Below are 19850 nucleotides of genomic sequence, written 5' to 3'. Positions count from 1 at the left end.
GGTCCGAACCCCCTCAGGCTCCCAAGATGAATCTGATGATTTCAAGGTGGTTCAGTGATTCAGTATTCTTGGTACCCAAATAAAGTATCAGAATTTTCTTGATTTTTCTCTTTACTTTTTGTGAAATATTTAATATTTTCATCTTTAGGCCTCTACCAATCTGTTTACAGGTTCTAGTCCGAGTAATCAGTATCAGCAGGCTGCGGCGTATGCAGGACAAACAGCCCATGTGGAGAGCAAAAGCAGGCGGAACAGACCCCGCCGCAGTGACATCCCGATTCCCATCAGCTTCATCTGACGATGAATTAGCTTCTTGTTAATCTCTATAAACACACATCTGCATGCTAACAGCTAACAATCCGTTCTAGATTGAACACCAATAAGACAATATGACCTGTTCCTTTTCTCAGAAGTCCAAAAGTTTCACTCTCACTTTTTACTGTTCATCGTAATGCTTCAGAAACACATCAAAAGACGAGAGCTCACTTTTTCATGCTGCCACGCCATATGCTGATCCACATATGATCCATGCTACTACTTTTTTTTAATATTTAAGATTTTTAATATTCAAATAGCAGATGGTGTAATTTGATCAAAGGGAGGAAGGAACACAAGTAGGTAGTCAGTAGCTAGAACACAGGAGTTCCTATTCTTCTCTATAGATGCCAGAGACTGGATGAGCAAATAGAAAGATTACCAGCTTTCTCTAAGTAACTGACAGGTGACAGCTTACCATCACAGGGACTGCAGTTTCCAGTCAGCTGGAGGGAGTATTGTGTAACCGTGTGTAACATGCTCTATTTGAATCTGTCATTGTAAAGTCTTCATTCCATCCCTCTCTCTCTCTAACATCTCTCTGCTATACTATTGCATATGTAATGGAGCAGAAACAAGAATTAAACAGTAATTAAAAAATGAAGCACAAGCTGCAAAGTGAAAATAAGTAACAGGCTTAAAATTAGCTCTTCCTACACTGTGAGGGATCCAGCAAAGGTCGGCCCCAGCCTGCTTATGAATGCTGCATCAGTGTGAGGTGTGACTTGTGTTTTGACAGACTGCCACACTCTGATAGTGTGATGGCCTCATTTCAGCTCCAGAGTTCACATCGTCTTCCTGAATTATCCATCGGGAGCTCGTTTCACTCATTTTGAGCCCAATTAAGCAAAGAGACAAAAAAAATAAAAAAAACATCACACAAAGATTCCTCACCTGTTTTTCTCTGCTGAGAGAAGAGCCGAGGTCAGGAGATGCGTCAGAAAGTTTGAGCGCACCACACCGCTTCATCCCTCGCCTGTAATGAACTCGATGATGGACAGAGAGAGAGGGAGGGAGAGAGCGTCAATGGGCCATGCCGTTTATTTACATCAACAGGGAATCTGTGGAAGAAATGGACTATTAGTCAACGGCACAATGGGGAGCGATTGTGTCATGTCTGCATCAAACTTGCCTGAGGCAGCAGAATGTGTGTGCGCGCGTGCGCGTGTGTGTGTGCAGGCAGTTTGATGTGCAGTTAGCAGTGATGCTAGCCAGGATTGGCGGTGCAGTGATAATGCCCAAGGAGAAGCTTCCCTCTGCCTCACTGGCTGCTCTATGAGCTAGCAGATCCACCTCAGCCTGCATTCAGGGACACTCACTGATGCTGGTGGCGCTTTGCTTTTATGCTGTGTTGTTAAAAGTCCTGCTCTGATATTGGCCTTTAACTATAAATGGAAATCATGCCTTGAATTGCTCTTAGCTTTTTATATTTGTAGGGTGCAGAAACAAACATTTTATTTTGGAAAACTGTTTTTTACTGGCAGTTTGGACTTTAAGTGAAGGGCACTTGTGTCCAATCAATACTGTTTGCCTTCTCAGAGACGAGGAGAGCAGACAGGAGGAAGGCTGAGAGTCCTAGAGGGGGTATATTCATATCACAGCTCCGTGTTTAACTTGCCTTCCCCCCTCAACCCGAGCCCACAAGACAAGGAAATGAGCTTTGCATGTCCCCACACAGTGCTGCTGAATGTCCTAGTTAGGAGCGTTTAATATTAATGGCGAGAGGAAAGGTGTTGCTACAAAATGATGCTCACAGTGTTTAAGCAGCTGATGCAGTGTTCTTAACCCACTGGGAGCTTAGTGGGCCGTGGCTGACACCTGGAAGGCTTCCAGATGGAATAATAAGGGGAAGTAGAAGACCTCAGGAGGCTGTCCTTGTGTTCCCTTCTTGTCCATTCGCCGCGCTGTATGATTGGTTTCCTCGCCGCTGAAGTAACACAACAGCCAGCATGACCAGGTCAAAAGTTTTAGCTTCAAGAAAAACAAGAGACAGAAGAAGGGTGAGAAGAGTGATACATGAAAAGCTTGCTGTGTAAGCAAGTCTTTATGTGTTTACAAGTTTTAAGTCCATTCACTGTTGATTGATCTGTTTTCTTCTTGGGCAACAAGCTGTGGCAAACTTGTCTTATGTGAAATGAATCAGCCTGACACCCTGCGGCGTAACTTAACTTTGCTTTGAAACTCAAACTCGCAACAAACCACCAGTGGAAGAAAAAATGTTGAGGAACATCACCCAGGCTCAGAGCGAGGTAATTAGAGACCCAAAATGTTGGAACCCTACTGTTTTTGGTGGGATTGTTGTTCCTGGTTTTTCTGCTTTTAAACTGCCTCAACACCAGACACCATGTTTCTTACAACAATCCAATTTGGTGGAGGATTCACATCTCAAACCAATTTGGGAAACACATACACCCTCTAAAAAACCAGCTACTTCTCAAATGGGCAGCTTTAGATTTTTACTAGAAAATAGAAGGACCTTTGGTTGACTCTCTGACAAATGTAGTGATTGGTGGCTTTGATTCATGCCTGTATTATATCATATACACTGTCTATCATCCAACCGATTGGCTCTTTGTTCACCGGTGTTCCAATTCCAGCTGTGCTTTAATTGAAAAAACAAATGCAACCAAACAGGAAGTGAGATGTCATTAAAGGGGGGGGGGGGGGGGGGGGGGGTATTATGCTAATTACAAGTTTAATATTTCACTTTGTGATACCTGTGGGGTAGCTTAATTTACATTTTTCTCACACTGGTGCTCAGTGCAGGCCCTCATACAGTCTCTGCCTGAAACGACTCAGTCAGCTCTGTCCCTTCAGGAAACCCCGCCCGTACAAGCCCACTTTCTTTTGATTTGTGACATCACAAAGTGCAGCGTGTAGAAAAAACTGTGTGAAACCTGGCGTTCACAGCAGCCTGCGGGCTGAGCTGAGAAGCCTGGGGATTACTCCAACATACTTTTAATGATGGATTTGAAACTTCACCCACGTTTAGTCTGGACATCCAACAGGGATGCATGGTATTATCTACACGATATCTGTATCTGCAGATTATGGCTTGAAAATGACATATGGGCATCGGCAGAAATTGGCAAAAAGGTTTGGAAAATATCATATATCGGCAACACATTCAAAATCGTGCATCCCTAACCTCCAACATTGTAAAATTATGTATGTCTTAAAATTTGACACAGCATAAAACTAGTTTGCTTTTCAGCTAATCGCTTCCAAACCAAACTTTGCCGCATATTTAAGACAATCTGATTCTACATGTTTGCCTTCATCGCTGCCACGATGGATTACCGATGCTGCCTTACATTTTGAATTCACTCCTGTCATACAGTTGACACAGTAATGATCTATATTCTCACCATTCCAGTCGATTCAACGTGTCTAAAATCCCTCCCGATTACTTGCCTAGTGCTCTATACTTAACCCCTGCCATATCATTGGAGAGTCTCAGAGTGCAGGAATTATAATCACACAGCAGCGGGCCTGTCATAGATAATGCAGACTGATGATACGTGACATGAATCTCAATTTACGGCTCACTGTGGAGTAAATTATTACGTGTCGATCACATGGGAAGTTGTGAAAGAGTAAACAAGGGAGTCAGCCCATGTCAGTATGTAACAAACACATTTGACAGTAATGATATGTAAATAGGAAGAGACTCATAAATCCTTAATGTCTTACAGATTACATGGATAAGCGTGTAAGGACATTAGGATGTGCTCCTTACTGCCACCTCAAGGCCAAACGTTAAACAACAATCAAAATAATTTTACATGAGTCTTAATTGTATTGGCTGCTTCTTTTTGGCCGCACAGAATTAAAATATGTGATGCAAAAAATGGCGGATAGAGGGAAGATTCTTTATAAAAATATCTGCCTCAAAAAGGGTGTCGAGCCAGATTCAGCTGCTCTCTAAAAGCCTCTTATAGCTATTATGTTCTGACAGTGTGTTTCTTTGTGCCTCTTTCCCATTCAGTGCCCTGATTCCGCCTGTAAGCAGGATCTGCTGGCCTACCTGCAGAGAATTGCCCTGTACTGTCATCAGCTCAACATCTGCAGCAAGGTGAAAGCTGAGGTTCAGAATCTGGGCGGAGAGCTCATCGTGTCTGGGGTAAGTCTATCCATACAGAGCAGCACACAGCCGGCTCCACTATCACTGATCCTCCAGATTCACCAGACGGGGTCAATTTTAGAGCGTTTTTTTATGCTCAGCGCGGCGGGTGGCGAACCTTTTAGTTCAAGGTCAACATGAGGCTTTAAGACCACATGAAGGGTCATGCAGATTAGGGCTGATGCAATTATTTCAGCCCGATTACCATCTTATATTACCAGAAAGATGCAGCGCAGCCTTTTTTCTGTTCATATTTTTCATGCCTCATTAACCCTATTATGACTGCTCAAACAAAAGTCAGTCAATTGTCCCATAGTGCCCACATTTGACATTTAACTTTTAACCTACTGAATACATTGGAGGCATATTTTCCATCTCAAAGGTTTTAATGAAAAATATTGATAAGTTTGACTACAATTATACACATAAACATGTAACTCTCCTTATAGAGGTAGACAATCACAACTGTGCTGATATTCAGTATAACATCACAACCTCAAGTGTGATATTGCTTTAATGCGACAGTTATACAAGCGGCAAAAAGAAGTAAACAGTTATAATCAATAACAGATTTATTTTTTGCTCCGCCAACTCAACTAGTTCAACAACTTAACTGAAAGTTGACTTTTGTTGCCAAGCAACCCAAATATTCTCCTGCACTCTGTGTTTACAGGTTACCACAGATCATCTGTTTTTATCACGTACATTTTATCTGTTTGTTTCAATTTATCATCGTTCAGTGAAGTAAGAGTCTGATGTGTGATTCAGAGGTACCAGCTTGATTCATGTAGACATACACGGTCTGCTGTAATGTTAATTAACAGTATTCAGAACACCTGGTTGAGGAGTGATACACATACTATGATATATCAGCACTAATGGAATGCCTCTTGTCCAATCAGATTACTTGGTCGGAACTAACTGTTGTATGATCCTACATATATTCATTTTGTACTTTTGGTGAAATATAAGAAATCCACCAGGCAATTGATGTATACTGCATATATATGAGTACATGTTTCTCTTCCATTAAATACACATTTAAGAAGGAAAACTAATTAACTTATTCAATGCATATTCTCCAGCAGCTGTCATTGTTAGATGGCAGATGGTTTTCATTCTAAAGTGTATTCTGTATCATCAACCAAAAATAATATGTTTTGTACGTGTATCTGTGGACATGTATTTTAAAGAGGTAATTTTATGTGCATATTTTCCCCGCATATACCTCACTGGTGTTTCTGTGGTAACTAGTATTATCAGACCGGCCGTTCTAAGCCAATTTTTATTTAATGTATATTGAGCAAAATCACATCTGTGCCTCAGAGGGTTTTACAATCTTAACAGCACACACCACCCTCTACCCTTAGACCCTCAATTAAGATAAGAGGAAACTCCAAGAAACAAACTGGTAACAGGCAGAAAAGGGAAAAATATTCTCAGGAAGAGCAACAGAGGACGGATCCTTCTTTCATTATAGACACACATGCACATTCATCACTGTCATTCTAAAATATATACGTTTTAAATGGACAAAAATATCTTAATTAATACCCGGAATTAAGTATCAGGAGAGAACACGTCAAGTCAGTCTTCCTGCTGGTTTGTCTGTGAAGAACTTTCTTCTATAACAGCCTCAGTGTGATTTGTTCCCCTCATTAGCATCAAACTTCAATTTTATTTTCGCTTGCTGGTTTTCTTGGATCTCGTGTTGATAAAGATCTTGGTTGAGATTTCTCAGGACTCTATTATGGCTTGTCTCACATGAGATATGCAAGCCCTGCTGTGATTTTAACCTTTTCATGGTGGCCAGCTGGAGTCCACACTCATTAAATCTTAGCAGTTGACTCTTCACAGTGTGAGGTAGGAGGAGGCTCACTGGCCGCCGACCCTTAAATGTCAGCCAAACAAAACAGACGGAGACAGAGGTACACCTGACCCCTGCCTCCGCTAATTAAGACCTGCTAAAATGTCATATAGCGAGGGTCGTGTTTTCATCCTGCTTAATTGCTGATTACGCCACAGACCACCTACGTACTATATGCAGATGATGTCCTGTTGTTCTTGTTAAATGCCAAGAAATATTTTTTGAGTTGACCCTCAATGTTTCTCTCTCCCCCTCCCCTTTCACTGCCCCTGCCCTCTTGTAGCTGGACAGTGCCACCTCCCTGATCCAAGCAGCCAAGAACCTAATGAACGCAGTGGTGCTGACTGTAAAGGCATCTTATGTAGCCTCCACCAAGTACCAGAAGGTGTACGGAACAGCGGCTGTCAACTCACCCGTGGTGTCTTGGCGCATGAAGGCCCCCGAGAAGAAGCCGCTGGTAAAAAGGGAGAAGCCCGAGGAGTGCCAGACACGCGTGCGACGAGGCTCCCAGAAGAAACACATCTCCCCTGTCCAGGCCCTCAGCGAATTTAAGGCCATGGACTCCTTCTAAGAGAGAAAAAAGAAACAAGTCATGCTTACACAAGTAAAAACAACAAAACATGGCAGTGACAAGCTGGAGAAAAAGTCCCTTTTTACATTGTGTTAACCCACCTCTGTTTGCCCTGTGTGTGCTTGGTGACAGCTCAGGAGGACTACAGTACATGTTAAACTGCCACACTAAGGCTCCTGTGAACGCTGTCGGCCTTGTGGCTCGCAGGCAGCCGGCGCACACACACACCCAACACTATTTATCGATCTTATTGTAGCTTAATATGTGAAAGCCAAAATGTGAGACAAACACGAGTATGTTTGAAAATATGGGAGTTAAAAAAAAAAAGAAGCATATCTGAAGAGGAAGAGTGGCATTTTAAACATTTGTGGCAGTTGATATCCTGCTTGTATACACATTTAACTGTCTGAATGGAAATCCTGAATGGTTCTGTAGAAGAGTTATTCTAAAGGGAATATATCCGTGTCGGTATGCTCCCTCTTGATCTTTTTTTTGTTTTTCAATTTGAATGTAACCTGTAGTATTAGGAATAACTTATGTTAAAGATACCTGGAAATGTCGGCATCCAAGTAGTTTCCTTGTTCCTGATGATTATAATTATAATCCATATGGTGTTTTTTTCCAAAGCACACTTATGGTCTATTGTATTGCCTTTTTAAATTCCATTTATTTAATGATGACATCACTAACTATGATGACCTTGATTGGAAGTTGTGTAGCGTATAAATATAGACAGAGAGGTTTGACTAGTTGTGGTTTGCTCAGAGAATAGAAATCCCTGCATACAGTACCTTTATATTCACCCTTCTCTAATAAATCCCTCAACTTCATGTCCAGAGTTTCACGTGTCTTTCTTACTGACACTTCTGCATCACTCCACAAAGCAAGACCTGTCTCTATACCCCTTATAATTTAACAGGGGGGGAAAAAACGCTCTGGATTGTTTGTTTTTGATTAAACAATCATAATTGTCTTGGGCGGCACTAAGCCCAGGATGCAGCAGTATCAGTGTCCTTGCAAAATCAGGTATAAAGGAAACTTGATTTATCTGAAGATTAGCAAGTGGAGGGAGGAGCCCTGGCATTAAAATGGCTGTATTATTGCAAAAGACATTGAAGATTAGCCATTTTCACTTTGTAGTTTGCTAGCTCAGAGGTTGTTTCACATAGCAACGGTGATTTAAAATACATTTAAATTTAGATAGCAGAATGTATGAGTTCAGCCACTGCACAAGGTCAACCTCCTGTGAGTCTGACTACTCTGCGGTAAGTTTCAATCAGCAGGGGTGCCTTTCATTAATGTGAAGCTTTGAGACATCGCTGTGCAAAACCTGCAGATGAAAGGATTTCAAAGGTGGAAGAAAATCTATTAGTACTAAAAGCTTACAAGAATAGGCATATTGATTCAGGGTCACAGGTCAAGCCTCATTACTTCACTGTGACTTGAGTTAATTGGTCTTAGGTCAGCACTGTTACTGCTATCTGTGTGATATTTCGCCAGGGCTAAGACACAAACAGTTTATCACGTGCCACACCTGCGTTTAACACGGAATATAGGGATGGTAATGTCGGTCGATGCAAAGAAATACATCCCAATATCAGAGAGATTGCCATGACCTTATTTACTGACATTCACAGTGCTCAAAGGATGAATCCAATCTGGTCTTCCTTGACCAGCACCAGCAGACAGAAGTTTGGACCTATTCATGGTTCGCAGATGATATCTCCTTATATGTTAGTTGATCCACTTGCCTTTCCTCCAGCGCCACCAAAGGGTTAACGTTTTGGTATTTAGTAAAAATATTTTGATTCTGTCCACAGCTGAATCGATTGTACAGACTTTGGTGAGTCTGGCATCATAGATTAAATAAATTGTCCAAAATGTTGGAAGACAGATGACATTGCCTTCAGCCTTTGCTGCACTTAGTATTTAGTGCTAATTAGCACATGTTAGCATTCTAACCTCAGGTAGTGAAAGTGGTACACCTTACCCGCTAAACGTGCTAGCATTATCATTGTGAGCATGTTTCATGTTGACATTAGCATATAACTCAGAGCAAACAGTTTGAGCTCAATAATTTCAGCTTGGTGTATTTAACATTTTTTATAAAAGTTGAAGCTGTATCTTTTTCTTATGATCTCAAAGTTAACCGCTGACTCCATGTCCAGGTGTATAAGCCAGTATTGACCACTGCAGTCCTTGTCAATCTCGCCTAAGCCTGCTGAGTTGTTGAGGGAAAGAAAGTAGGAATGGGAAAAGGGGAACAGCCGTCAGAGGCCCATAACATCCCCAGTCAGCGAGGCAAGAATCCCCAGAATGCTCTAGGCTCTGAATGTTAACGTTTGGGGTCTCTAAAGACAGAGAGGAAACGTTGTGGATACTACAAATGTGAAGTTCTTATACCTTGTGTGGTGTTTGGAAAAACCAGAGAGAGCTGGCTGCTGCCCCCTTCATGCCGAGTGGTTTCGATGAATTAGTTAATTTTAAGAGACAGCACAATGCATTCCTCTTACAGAGCAGCTCTATCAAGCCCCTACAGGCATCCCCCGGCACACCCTGCCATTAAACCAGGGAGAACAAATCAATTAATTGCCTTACACGACCTTGATCTCTCGTGAATCAAATCAAAAGCATCGACAAGCATAATTGTTCCAATAACGGCTCACGGGACACTAGTTTAAATAATTCAGTGGTTTAGTCACTGATAATGAATAGGGTTCTTTATGTATCTACATTGTCCTGCTAATGGCCATTAAACACAACATGCATCAGGCATCCGTGCATCACCAAAGTGCCCTGTGTTTAGGAAAAAGAGCCACTGGAGAGGGGTTGTAACACGGTCCGGTTAATGGAGGGATTAATTCCTGGCTGTGGCACTGTCTAACGAGAATAATCCCTGCGAGTATCCATTTCTGCCATCCAAATAAAACATGGCATGATGGCTGAAAGCCTGCTCTCTTTTAAAATTAAGAGGAAATAATTAAAAAGAAATAATGATGGAAGCAGAAATGCCACTGCAGTGCAGGATTAGCACTTTGATTCGGGAGATGTCTTCATGGGATGTGCTGCATTAAAAGGATTAAAACAGAGTTCTAATCGAGTTAAACAAACCTCCCTCGGACTAACTATAAAAATAGACGGAGAGGAAAACGACTTGAAAGTCCCCCAGGCAGAATGGTGATGAACGGCGCACAACCAGCTGCTGCAATATGGTTTTTGGCTTTCGGTCTCTGGTGTCAGATGCCTTCTGACACTGAACACACTGGAGACTCTGCCATCTGCACAGATGGACATCAGTGCTGTAAAGGGACCGCTTTTATTGCTGCAGTTGTTTCATAACGTTAAACATAAATTAAATCAGAGAACGTAGACTTCAATCACCTTTGACCTCATGTCAAAGTTGAGGGTCTCATTTACCCAGTCACCAAGGCTTAAAGACCTGACCTGAATGGTAACATGCTGAATTATTTTAGGAGAGACAGCTGGAGAGTCTCTTAAGCTCTAAATAACACACTGTAGAGGCTCAGATTTTCTGCTTTATTTGGATGCCCTTGTCAGGGCAAAAAAAGTGATACAACACAAATAAATATATTTATTTTGCAATGGAAGATTTAGTCCATCTTGAACCCCTTGACACATTACTACTACAAATTCCTAACAGTTAGTTGTGGGGAGATATGAAATGAATCCTCAGGCATGGTCGTCTTTATTTATTTATACTTTCAGCTCTTTAGATGTTCTTCCAGGAAAGGGTCAAACCTTTTTCTAATTCTAATTTACTCCAGCAAGCCAGCAGCGGGGGAGAGTCTAGAAATTGCATGAGCCGTCCTGAATGCTATATGCTCTGTGGAAGTCTGGGTAAGACTCACACACACATAAACACGCACACACTCTCATGTTAAGGCCTTCTGTCAGTAATTCTTTTTGCATGCTTCCTTCAGCTCTAACTCCTTGATGGGTCTGAGGAGGTCAAGTGGGCATGGCATTTCAGTGAAGCCGCCACGACTCAGACTCCTGTGCCCGACTCACTCTATGTTTTTAATCTGAAAATCCAGGCAGGGAGGATGTAAATGCGTTTCCCGCCTTACAGCCAATGACTCAAGCAAAAAAATGTGATCCTGGTGGACTGTCGATAATTCGGCCATTCCTCCAGCACAATGTCTCAATCTTTTTAGAGAATATGAAAATGTCCCACTAGGACAGATCAGGACACTCACTGCTGAGAAAAATCTTTAGGTCCAGTGTCAGCGGCATGGCAAATATCACCCTCACGTCGATATTATTTCACTTGAATAGCTTGGTGACATGGAAACTTGCCGGACTTGTTGGTAAACAACTGTAGCTGGCAAGCTAGCTGTTGGAACTGCAAACATCAGCCAGAACTTGCTAATTACACACAATTATTTCTTTTTCCCCTCTGTACTGTGCATTTTACTGTCTCTGGAATTACTTGTCACGATTGTACCTGTAGTAAAGATGTTTTAACAAGGATAAAAGCTATCAGGGCTGAGAAGCTTGCTAACAATAAGTTAGCAGGCTAACTGCCAGCTAGCTAGCTTGATAAATTAGTAGCTAATTATCATGCCGTATACATTTAAAATCAACTTTCTGTATCACAGCTGTCTGGAAATCATCCCTATTAAGTGTGGCTTAGTTTTTCTCCAAAGGATGAGGGTAAACCAAAAGTTGCTGTTAGCAACAAAGCTAACTAGCTGACAGTGTATTGAAAGTCTAACACCCGGAAAGAAAATAAGCTGTTTTACCAGAACTTTAAGGTCATTTTTCAGCAACGTTTGCTTTAAAGGCCAAATGATAAAACATTGTCAGTTGGCAACTAAGTATTTTACATAACAACAAGAAAGACAGAGAAGCCTTGCAGTCTTACAATCAGCATCCAGATCTTTGTGTGAATACAGTAGGCTACAGCCTCTTTCACACTGGGATGTTAGTGCACAAAACAGGATACGACTTTAAACTCTGCAGTAATTCATGAAAGGATATTTTTGTTGCATAAAACTCCTGCTTCTTCACCGATACATTCATCTGTTTGAGCTCTTCTAATGGTTCTTTGTTTAAGGAAATTCTGCAGTATATTGCAAGTGAGTGTTTGGCTTAAAGCTAATACATGTATGATTGGTGGAATCATCAAGTTTATATCCACCATATTCCTGTGCATTGCAGTTTGATTGGGGTGAGATTGAGGTTTTAAATAATGCTAGGGTATAGGGTGTGGTATGGCAAGGTGAAACATCTGGTCAAGATGAGGGGAGGATTTTCTTTTCAACTTTTGCGACAAAATACAAGCTGCAGTCTGCTGCATGAAAGTCAGATTTATACCGCTGCGCACACACACACACACACAACGCAGCATCCACTCCAACAACCCCCACGTCCTGACTCCACTAGTTAAAAGGCGCACTATTTCCTGCATTGGCACTGGACTTAAATAACCTGATATGAATAAAATACCCAGGGATACTGGGCTGGAAGTACAGGTACACTCCTGGATACTTGAAGGAAAGCATCAGAGTGATACACAGCTCTTTGGCTGGTTCCTTTTCTTTTAGAAATACATCACAAGGTCTTTCATGTCACTCGCAGTAAGGGGACTGGGGTCTGGTATGCAAACTAGATCAAATCCATGGAGTCCATCAGAACAGTTCTGAGGCCCTCTGCACAGGCTTCCAGAAGAGTCCATGCATACAGTATTGAACAGGTATAGGTTACTCGCTGTTTGCTGCCTGCTACATGTTCTGTGCAGTCAGGATGCTGTCAGAGCTCGCTGCCTTGCTCCATGAGAACCTCCCCAATTACCTCCTCACCTCACCTGGATGGCAGTGATGGACAGCGTGAGGCTACAGAGGAAGAGGAGGGGGGGGGGGGTTACACAGTGCTGTCTGCAGATGTAATGAACAGTGTACTGCAGGGTGAAGAGTCTGGAAGGGGACCAGGGCCATACTGTTGTGTTGACCTTTAGAGTGATGGACAGTTTGGGGATGAGGGGGGGGTGTGTTATTTTGTCAGTTTCATTCTTGTCAGTGAAGCAGGGTGAGAGTCGGGACGTGTGAGTGAGGGGGAGGTCACAATAAGTGGCGTCCCATTAGGGGTGAGTGTCGAGGTGAGGGGAGGATACCTGGCCTTGGGTCTTCCTCTGACACCTTTCTGAAAACAGGTTTAAATAAGGTCGACTGAGCTGCAACACTGGTGTGCATTTGGGGTGTTTTGGATTGCTCATGCAGTGTTACAGGATCAGTAACTTGAGTTATTTTTTAATATTCAACATCAAGTCAATTTCATTCTGATTTATAAATAAGCTGTAAAAAATGTTGTCATTTCTAGGGAGATTCATCAACCTCGGTTCAGTCACAAACTCAAACAGTCCAAAAGCTGTTCTACATGTTTTAATGCACATTTCCACTTTGCACATTAAAACAGCCACATGCCCAAAATAATAAAAATAAACTTTTTATACCTTACTGAGCTGATAAAGTTGTTGTATCAATAGAAGCTTAAGTGCATGGAAAAAGACTTATTCAATAACTCATAAGGCACGCAAAAGTTAGAGCTCTGAATTCTTTTTAAATTAAAATATCGATATATGATTATTGTATCACACCAGTCGGGATGACGATATATTGCGATATCGATATTTTCTCCCATCCTTAGTAAACATCCATCCAGCTTCTATTCCGTGCTAAATACATGTCATGTCAGTGAAACGAGAAGACCAACATTGCTCCAGCTGTTTGCCAAGCCAAACTAAGATCAAAGGTAAGATCATCTTTGGCACGGAGTTCTGTACGAAAAGTAAAAGTAGTTTGTGTCTTTTCTATTCAGGCTGCTGATTCGGAGTATTTATTCGTATGATTTTCTTTTTGATAAGCAGAAGGAGTTTGGAAAGTTTTCTTTGAATTGCAATTGTTCATGGTGGTGCAAAGGTCGAGATTAGTTTATTCTTGACCTTGAATGCAGGAACAATCTTTTAGCAAAATAAATGAAAACAAAATAGACCTGAAGTGGAATATCTTGCATTTTTGAGCTTCTACTCACTTTCTTGTCAAGATGTAGATACGAAGAAAAATATGGCATTTTTATCTTTGGACAGAGCCAGGCGAGCTGTTTTTCTCTTGCTCATCTTTATTAGCCACTAGCTATACCTTTGTATTAAGTCAATTCAGGTCAAGTGTTGAGTCGTGTGTGTCAGCTGCATTATGTGGCAGCCAACCTGCACAGAAAGCCTTTATGTTAGATCTATGTGTAGAATACTAATAGCAAGGAGGCCATTAACATTTCCACCCAGCGAAATTCTTGCTTCAACTCTAACATACAATATGAACAAGAGATGGCATTGAGCCTGATTCTATTGAGTCTATAAAACCTCCTAAATCACTCGATGATATTGCAACATAAATAACAGCAGTCTATTAAGAGAGAGCCATCACGGTTACTGGTTAAGTGAATAAATGTACATTTTCTTCTCAAACCAGCTGTATGTATACGATAGCACCTTGGAAGAACAGACGTCAAAGTGCTGCACAATAAAAGATTAAAAGGCAAATAAAAAACTAAGAAGTGCAAAACAGTTCATGTAAGTGTATGTCTTCAACTACAATTAAAATGTCAACCTGATCTACTGTAAATGTCTGTAGTTATAGATGATAGGGGTTCAGTTCAGATGACTCTTGCAGCACATTATTTGTAATTCGTACCTTTTCGTCAGTGCTGTGGCCCCAGCTTTACAGAGTGAACTGCAGTTGATTGAAGTTAAACATGACCTTTTGCGCTTCCAGTGAACCAATGGCGTCCAAAAAAACAACCAAAATATGGCACATCCAGCCTTTACCTTTAGTATTTACTGGCTTATCGCTGGTATCACATGTTGTTGTCCGGCAGATAAAGATATCAACTGCCAAAATGTCCGGTGGGAAAATATGCCAGATAAATAAATAATAAAAAAATGTGTAATGGTGTATTGAATTTGCTATTGTGTTTATTATTTATTGCTAAGAGAACTAAAATATAAACTTATACTGCCTTTGCCTCCACTGTTAAAACATAGAGAGGCGGACAGGCGGAGACGGACAATGACACAGTGCGACCCATCATTTTCATCATCGGCCAGGTGCGGTGACGATGATGACAGCGCTGCGTGGCTATGGTGGGTTAAAATTCCACACGGCCCGTGAAATCTTTCTTTCGGGAAATCTACCCTGACTGGGCGAAGAGAATTCCTGCGTCGAGTGTGGCCGCAGAGTGTGGATTCTCGCTCCTGAACCGGATCAAAATCAGCCGTGAGAAGCCGCCTCACTGAGGAAAAAGGTTAATAACTTGCAGGTTGTCCCAACTGCGCAGTTTTGTTCAGTGGAGCCCTGCCGCAAACTGACCTAAACTGCAATTTGACAGATGCGAATTTGGACCAACAAGACTTTTTTTTTTCTTTTTTTAAGACCTATATTGGCTTCTTCATGTAGCTTATTTTGAAGTTATTTTATTCAACATTAAGAAATGCACACACATTTAGAATGATGTGAATGATTAAATTCATGTTGAGTTTATTCATTAATTGGGGCATATATTGCTATTCAAAGCATTTGTCCAATGGTTTTTCTGTATGGCCAGAATTCTGGAATATTATCGGCCAAAATGGCAGAGTCAAAAGTGGTAAACTCTGCATCTAGCATATTAGCTTTGAAGAAGTACTTGCATTTAATTTGTCTTACTTTTTTATCTTAAAACTTTGTGAAATGTTGCATCATTAAGGGTGGCAGAAATATTTAATCCTAAAGAAGAGCTGAATTTGTGGACATTTTTAAACAGCACTGTGGAGTCATGGTCAAGAAGACAAAAGAAAAAATGTATTGTTTTGAAGAGCCTCTGACCCCCTGCACCGGCATCAGTTCCACTTTTGCCTCTTCTTTGTCAACCAATCTGCCCGGTACATTGTTGAGTGTGAAAGCAGCAGCTAACAAAGAAGATTATTAGGCCCAGTCGGGGGTCTTCTCTTTATTGACGTTTTCTTCCTTGCATTTTGTGTCTCACCAGATGGCACCTTAATGAGCCGAAGCTGTCGCTGTTTCAATTACACAGAGGAAGGGAAGAGTGGCAAAAAGTGAAATACCCTTTACAAATGTAAGCAAGGTCATAATAAAGTGGTCAGCAGTCGCCCAAAATGGCTGAAGAAACATCTTGATTTATGTGCGTCAGTAATTGAATGAGGACAGAGAGAGCGACCTCTAAGCATCAGCCTCGGCCAATCAGAAAGAAAATTCTCTCAGACGCCAGAGATGTGGAAGAGTTATTTCCTTCTATCACCAACTATTATCGTCCACACAACTATTAAGTAACATTAGCTTTTAAAGAGAGTGGACATGTGAGGAGGCTGCCTCAGTTCATATTTACCCATCAGGAGGAATGTGCTTTCACAGAGGGTAAAGAGTGGATAAGATGTGTTTCGCTGATGAAATTTGGAACATTTCTCCGCAGGGTCAGCAGCTTTTTATGGGCTATCCTGCTCTAACAGTAAAACAGAAAACTACTGTTATAAATCAAACTGTAATATAAAAACCACTTGTTTTAATGTTTCATCGAATAACGACGAGTTTTTTTGCTCAGGCACGGACTCTCATACTGAAAGCCATTCTGGATAGTGCAAGTGCCATGTGGGGCTTGAGTGGTTTGACTCGGGGACATTGAATGTCCATGTCCCTTAAATACAATCACCCATTACAGTGATAAATAGGTACATGAATATAATGTAACAAGACGAAGGGCAGAGAGTGTACAGACTGTATATAAAGATGGACGACGCCCTCTCTCGTTGTGCTAAAGTGAAGCCATAATACCCCTGCAGCAGGCGCTGCCATCTTGCGCATTCGGCTGTTGGAGCTGCGGTATTGACGTACCACCTCTTCCGCTAACACATTTAACTTCCCAAAAAAGACACAGTCAAAATAAAAACAGATTCTTGTGTTGGTCTGAAGCAGATATTCAGGGATAAGGAAAGTTAAATGACTGTAGTGTTCTTTTCATTGTTTTTCTCTCATGATTTCGAGGGTTATAATCCAACATTTAGCCATATTATTGTTCTTTTAACATCATTAAATCTTTGAAAAGTTATGTGAATGAATGAATAATATCCCTTTGTCTTCTTGAACTGAACTTTGTCCCCTTAGGTGATTATTACCATGACAGAAAGAGGCTAGCCAAATCTTACCAAGTGCTTCAATAAAGCAATCAGTCAAGTCTAGCTAATTAAGCTAACACCTGAGCGGCTAACGTCTGTCAGGACATTTTAGGACAGCAAAAAACAAACTGTGTGTTCACAACGTCATCCAGGCCTGTTTCACAAAGCCTATGTGAGTTTTTGGCTAAAGAATGTAAAGAACTAGTGGCTGAAATAGTCAGACAAATGCTAGTTAGCTATTTTTTTGGGTTCCAAGACATTTCACTTAAGACAACAAAAAAAAACCCACTAACTTTTAAAGCATTTTTAACGGTGTTACTGCAGCTGGCTTACTGATTTCACATGAGATGCAACATTAGAACTTATTATAACCATCAGAATGAGTCATACTATTAGGTTGTCATTGCCTGTGCTATATCTGCATATGTTTGAAATTATGTCTCCTGAAGAGACATACATCAAGCTAACGTTACATACATCAATAGGAGAGTGAAATTGCAGACAACAGTATCCTCTTTTTAAATAATAACCATTACAAATGGCACTTTTTAAAAATAAAATACATTTCCTTTTTCCTTAGTGTCATATCTTGTTACTGGCGGACATGTATACTACAATGTTTTCTTCAAGTCATGGTTGCCTGGATGTTGTACTCCATTAACCTTACTTCTTATTCTCTCATGAAAAGCAAACATAACTACTTTTGATGATGGGAAATGGGTCGATCTAAGTCTTTGGAATGCGCATTCAGCCTTTATCTCATCTATTTGTATAGTTCATATAAGACACTCGTGTAGTAGTTGTGTGTAGTTTCAGCTCTCTCTTGATGCTTTTTGTCTTGCTTGTCAACTCATATGCCTTCTCAGTCTCCCACCTGCTTTTTCTCCCTTTATTGACTAGCTGAGTGCTTGAATTAAAGGCCTTTAAATGTCAATAACATTCAATTAGATAGCCATCCCTAATAGAAATGCCTGTTTGTCAAAGCCAAGCAGCGGCTGACCTGCTTTGAACCGAGGTCGGCTGATGCACACTGACCCATTGAGATCGACTGCCAACGCAGGTTTGCGTTGTGTTGCTCTGAAAGAATACAACAGGATGCGTCCTGACCTGACACTCCATTAACCTTAGTGCTTAGATGAGTAGCGTGCATGCATTTTTAGTCTTTTTTTCTCCCACTGAGAGTTGCAGAGGTAGTAATATCCCCAGGCTTTATATATCATCACATAAAAACAGACCTGTTGTGACTGATTCCATCGCCGCTCCATTAAAACAAGCCTCGCCAAGCCTGGAATCTAATTCTGAGTTAGTTTTCACAGCATGCTACTGTCACGTTAGCCAGTGCCTAATTCTGTCTAATTGAGTAATGACAACAACTCTGCATAGTGACACCTCCACCGCAAGGTCAGTCCAAAGCACTGCCAGCTTCACACAGAGAAACTGAGTCAAGCCCACTCGTACCACAGAGCACACAGCAGGAGGGATCCCCAAATCCAATAAATCTAACTGCAGGAACCCGTCCAACACACACATGTGCAGGAATGCATGCACACAGACACACACATGCGCTGAATGTGGCACTGGTACGAGCCAGATTGTACGAGGGGACCGTAGTCACTCTGTGGTTGGCGTTGTATCAACACAGCGAGGAGCATGTGAGTTGATTCATGGCCTTTGTGTGTATGTGTGTCTGTGGTGTGTGCACCTGCCGTCATTTGTGTCGTTAGTCTGGATTTATCCTCAATTTCAAACCTATTGAAGCTCACTTTAAGGACAGAATCTAAATTGTCTATAATCATAAAGTAAAATATATGTAAGTCTTTGTCATGTTCAAAGTCTATGTCTATCAGCGGCCTCTACCGGTGGGGCTATAACAAAAATCAAGCAAACATGTACTCAAAGCCATGTAACCTTGCCACGTTCTGTGGAATACAGTTTTTTGGATACTACTAAAAAAAAGGAGGATTATTTATGTCTGCTTAAAGAAACAAGTTAAGTCAACTGTTATTATATCTTTATTTATGATAAAATAAAGATTGTGTATACATAAACAGATTTGGCAAGGCGCACTGAAGCTGTTCTGGAGGCTTGTGGTGGCCTGGCTCCATACTGAGACACTTCATGTTGGTTTTTCCTAATTTGTCACCATCTGTAGTTTCATCTTGCATCAGTAATTTTATCATCTTTTAGTGTACTCTATGTTGTCTTGTCTATTTACTGATCTTATTGTTATTTTATTGGTCCCTTTGATATTCTGGCACAGTAAGTGAGCATCTCCTTTATTTCACTGCATGTTTTACTTTGCATCTCTGTGCATATGACAAATGAAGAATCCTTGAAACTAGACTATTATATCACATAGGGTCTACTGTTGCCCACTTTCCTGACAAGACAGCACTACTACGATGGAAAACATTGTAAAAGACCAACACCACGCATTTAGCTTCTGTCTCATCTCCATAGCTGGGCCCAGTGTGCGGCGTTTCTTGGCCAGCTGCTGCTGAAATACATCTTACACTTTACAGTGGTTTTCTTTCACCATTTTCAGTACCTAGCTAACGTCAATAAGTCTGACTAATTCTGCCGCATTTTATGACTCATACTCACGCTCCCGCTCTGCTACCTGCCACCTAGTGGTTGGTGGTTTCAGCAGCTGCTGATAGATAGTTAAATGCTGTCAGGGCGGAGAAAAATGCACCCTCTCAACTCCTATCTCTTGTATTTAAGTTTTAAGTTTTATTCAATGAAGGCCTAGGATGTCGGGAGTGGTGCTGCGGCGCCTTAGCGCCCTCTA

General features: G+C 41.3%; 1 protein-coding gene across 1 annotated transcript in view; it reads left to right on the top strand.

Annotated features, from left to right (window-relative positions):
• ctnna2 (catenin (cadherin-associated protein), alpha 2) overlaps window positions 1-7706 on the top strand; it is a 335256-nt gene extending 327550 nt beyond the window's left edge. Inside the window, exons 17-18 of the mRNA XM_069665324.1 lie at window positions 4304-4438; window positions 6589-7706. Coding sequence (XP_069521425.1) covers window positions 4304-4438; window positions 6589-6876 — 423 coding nt within the window. The 3' untranslated portion in view covers window positions 6877-7706. The remainder of the gene's footprint in view (window positions 1-4303; window positions 4439-6588) is intronic.
• The last annotated feature ends 12144 nt before the right edge of the window (window positions 7707-19850 follow it).

This window comes from Semicossyphus pulcher, unplaced genomic scaffold (genome assembly GCF_022749685.1).
Source record: "Semicossyphus pulcher isolate SPU_LCO1_2020_fin unplaced genomic scaffold, fSemPul1.0.p SCAF_17, whole genome shotgun sequence".
Classification (NCBI taxonomy): Eukaryota; Metazoa; Chordata; class Actinopteri; order Labriformes; family Labridae; genus Semicossyphus; species Semicossyphus pulcher.
Note: the sequence above shows the minus strand (reverse complement) of the source record. Positions and strands in the feature narration are given on the sequence as shown.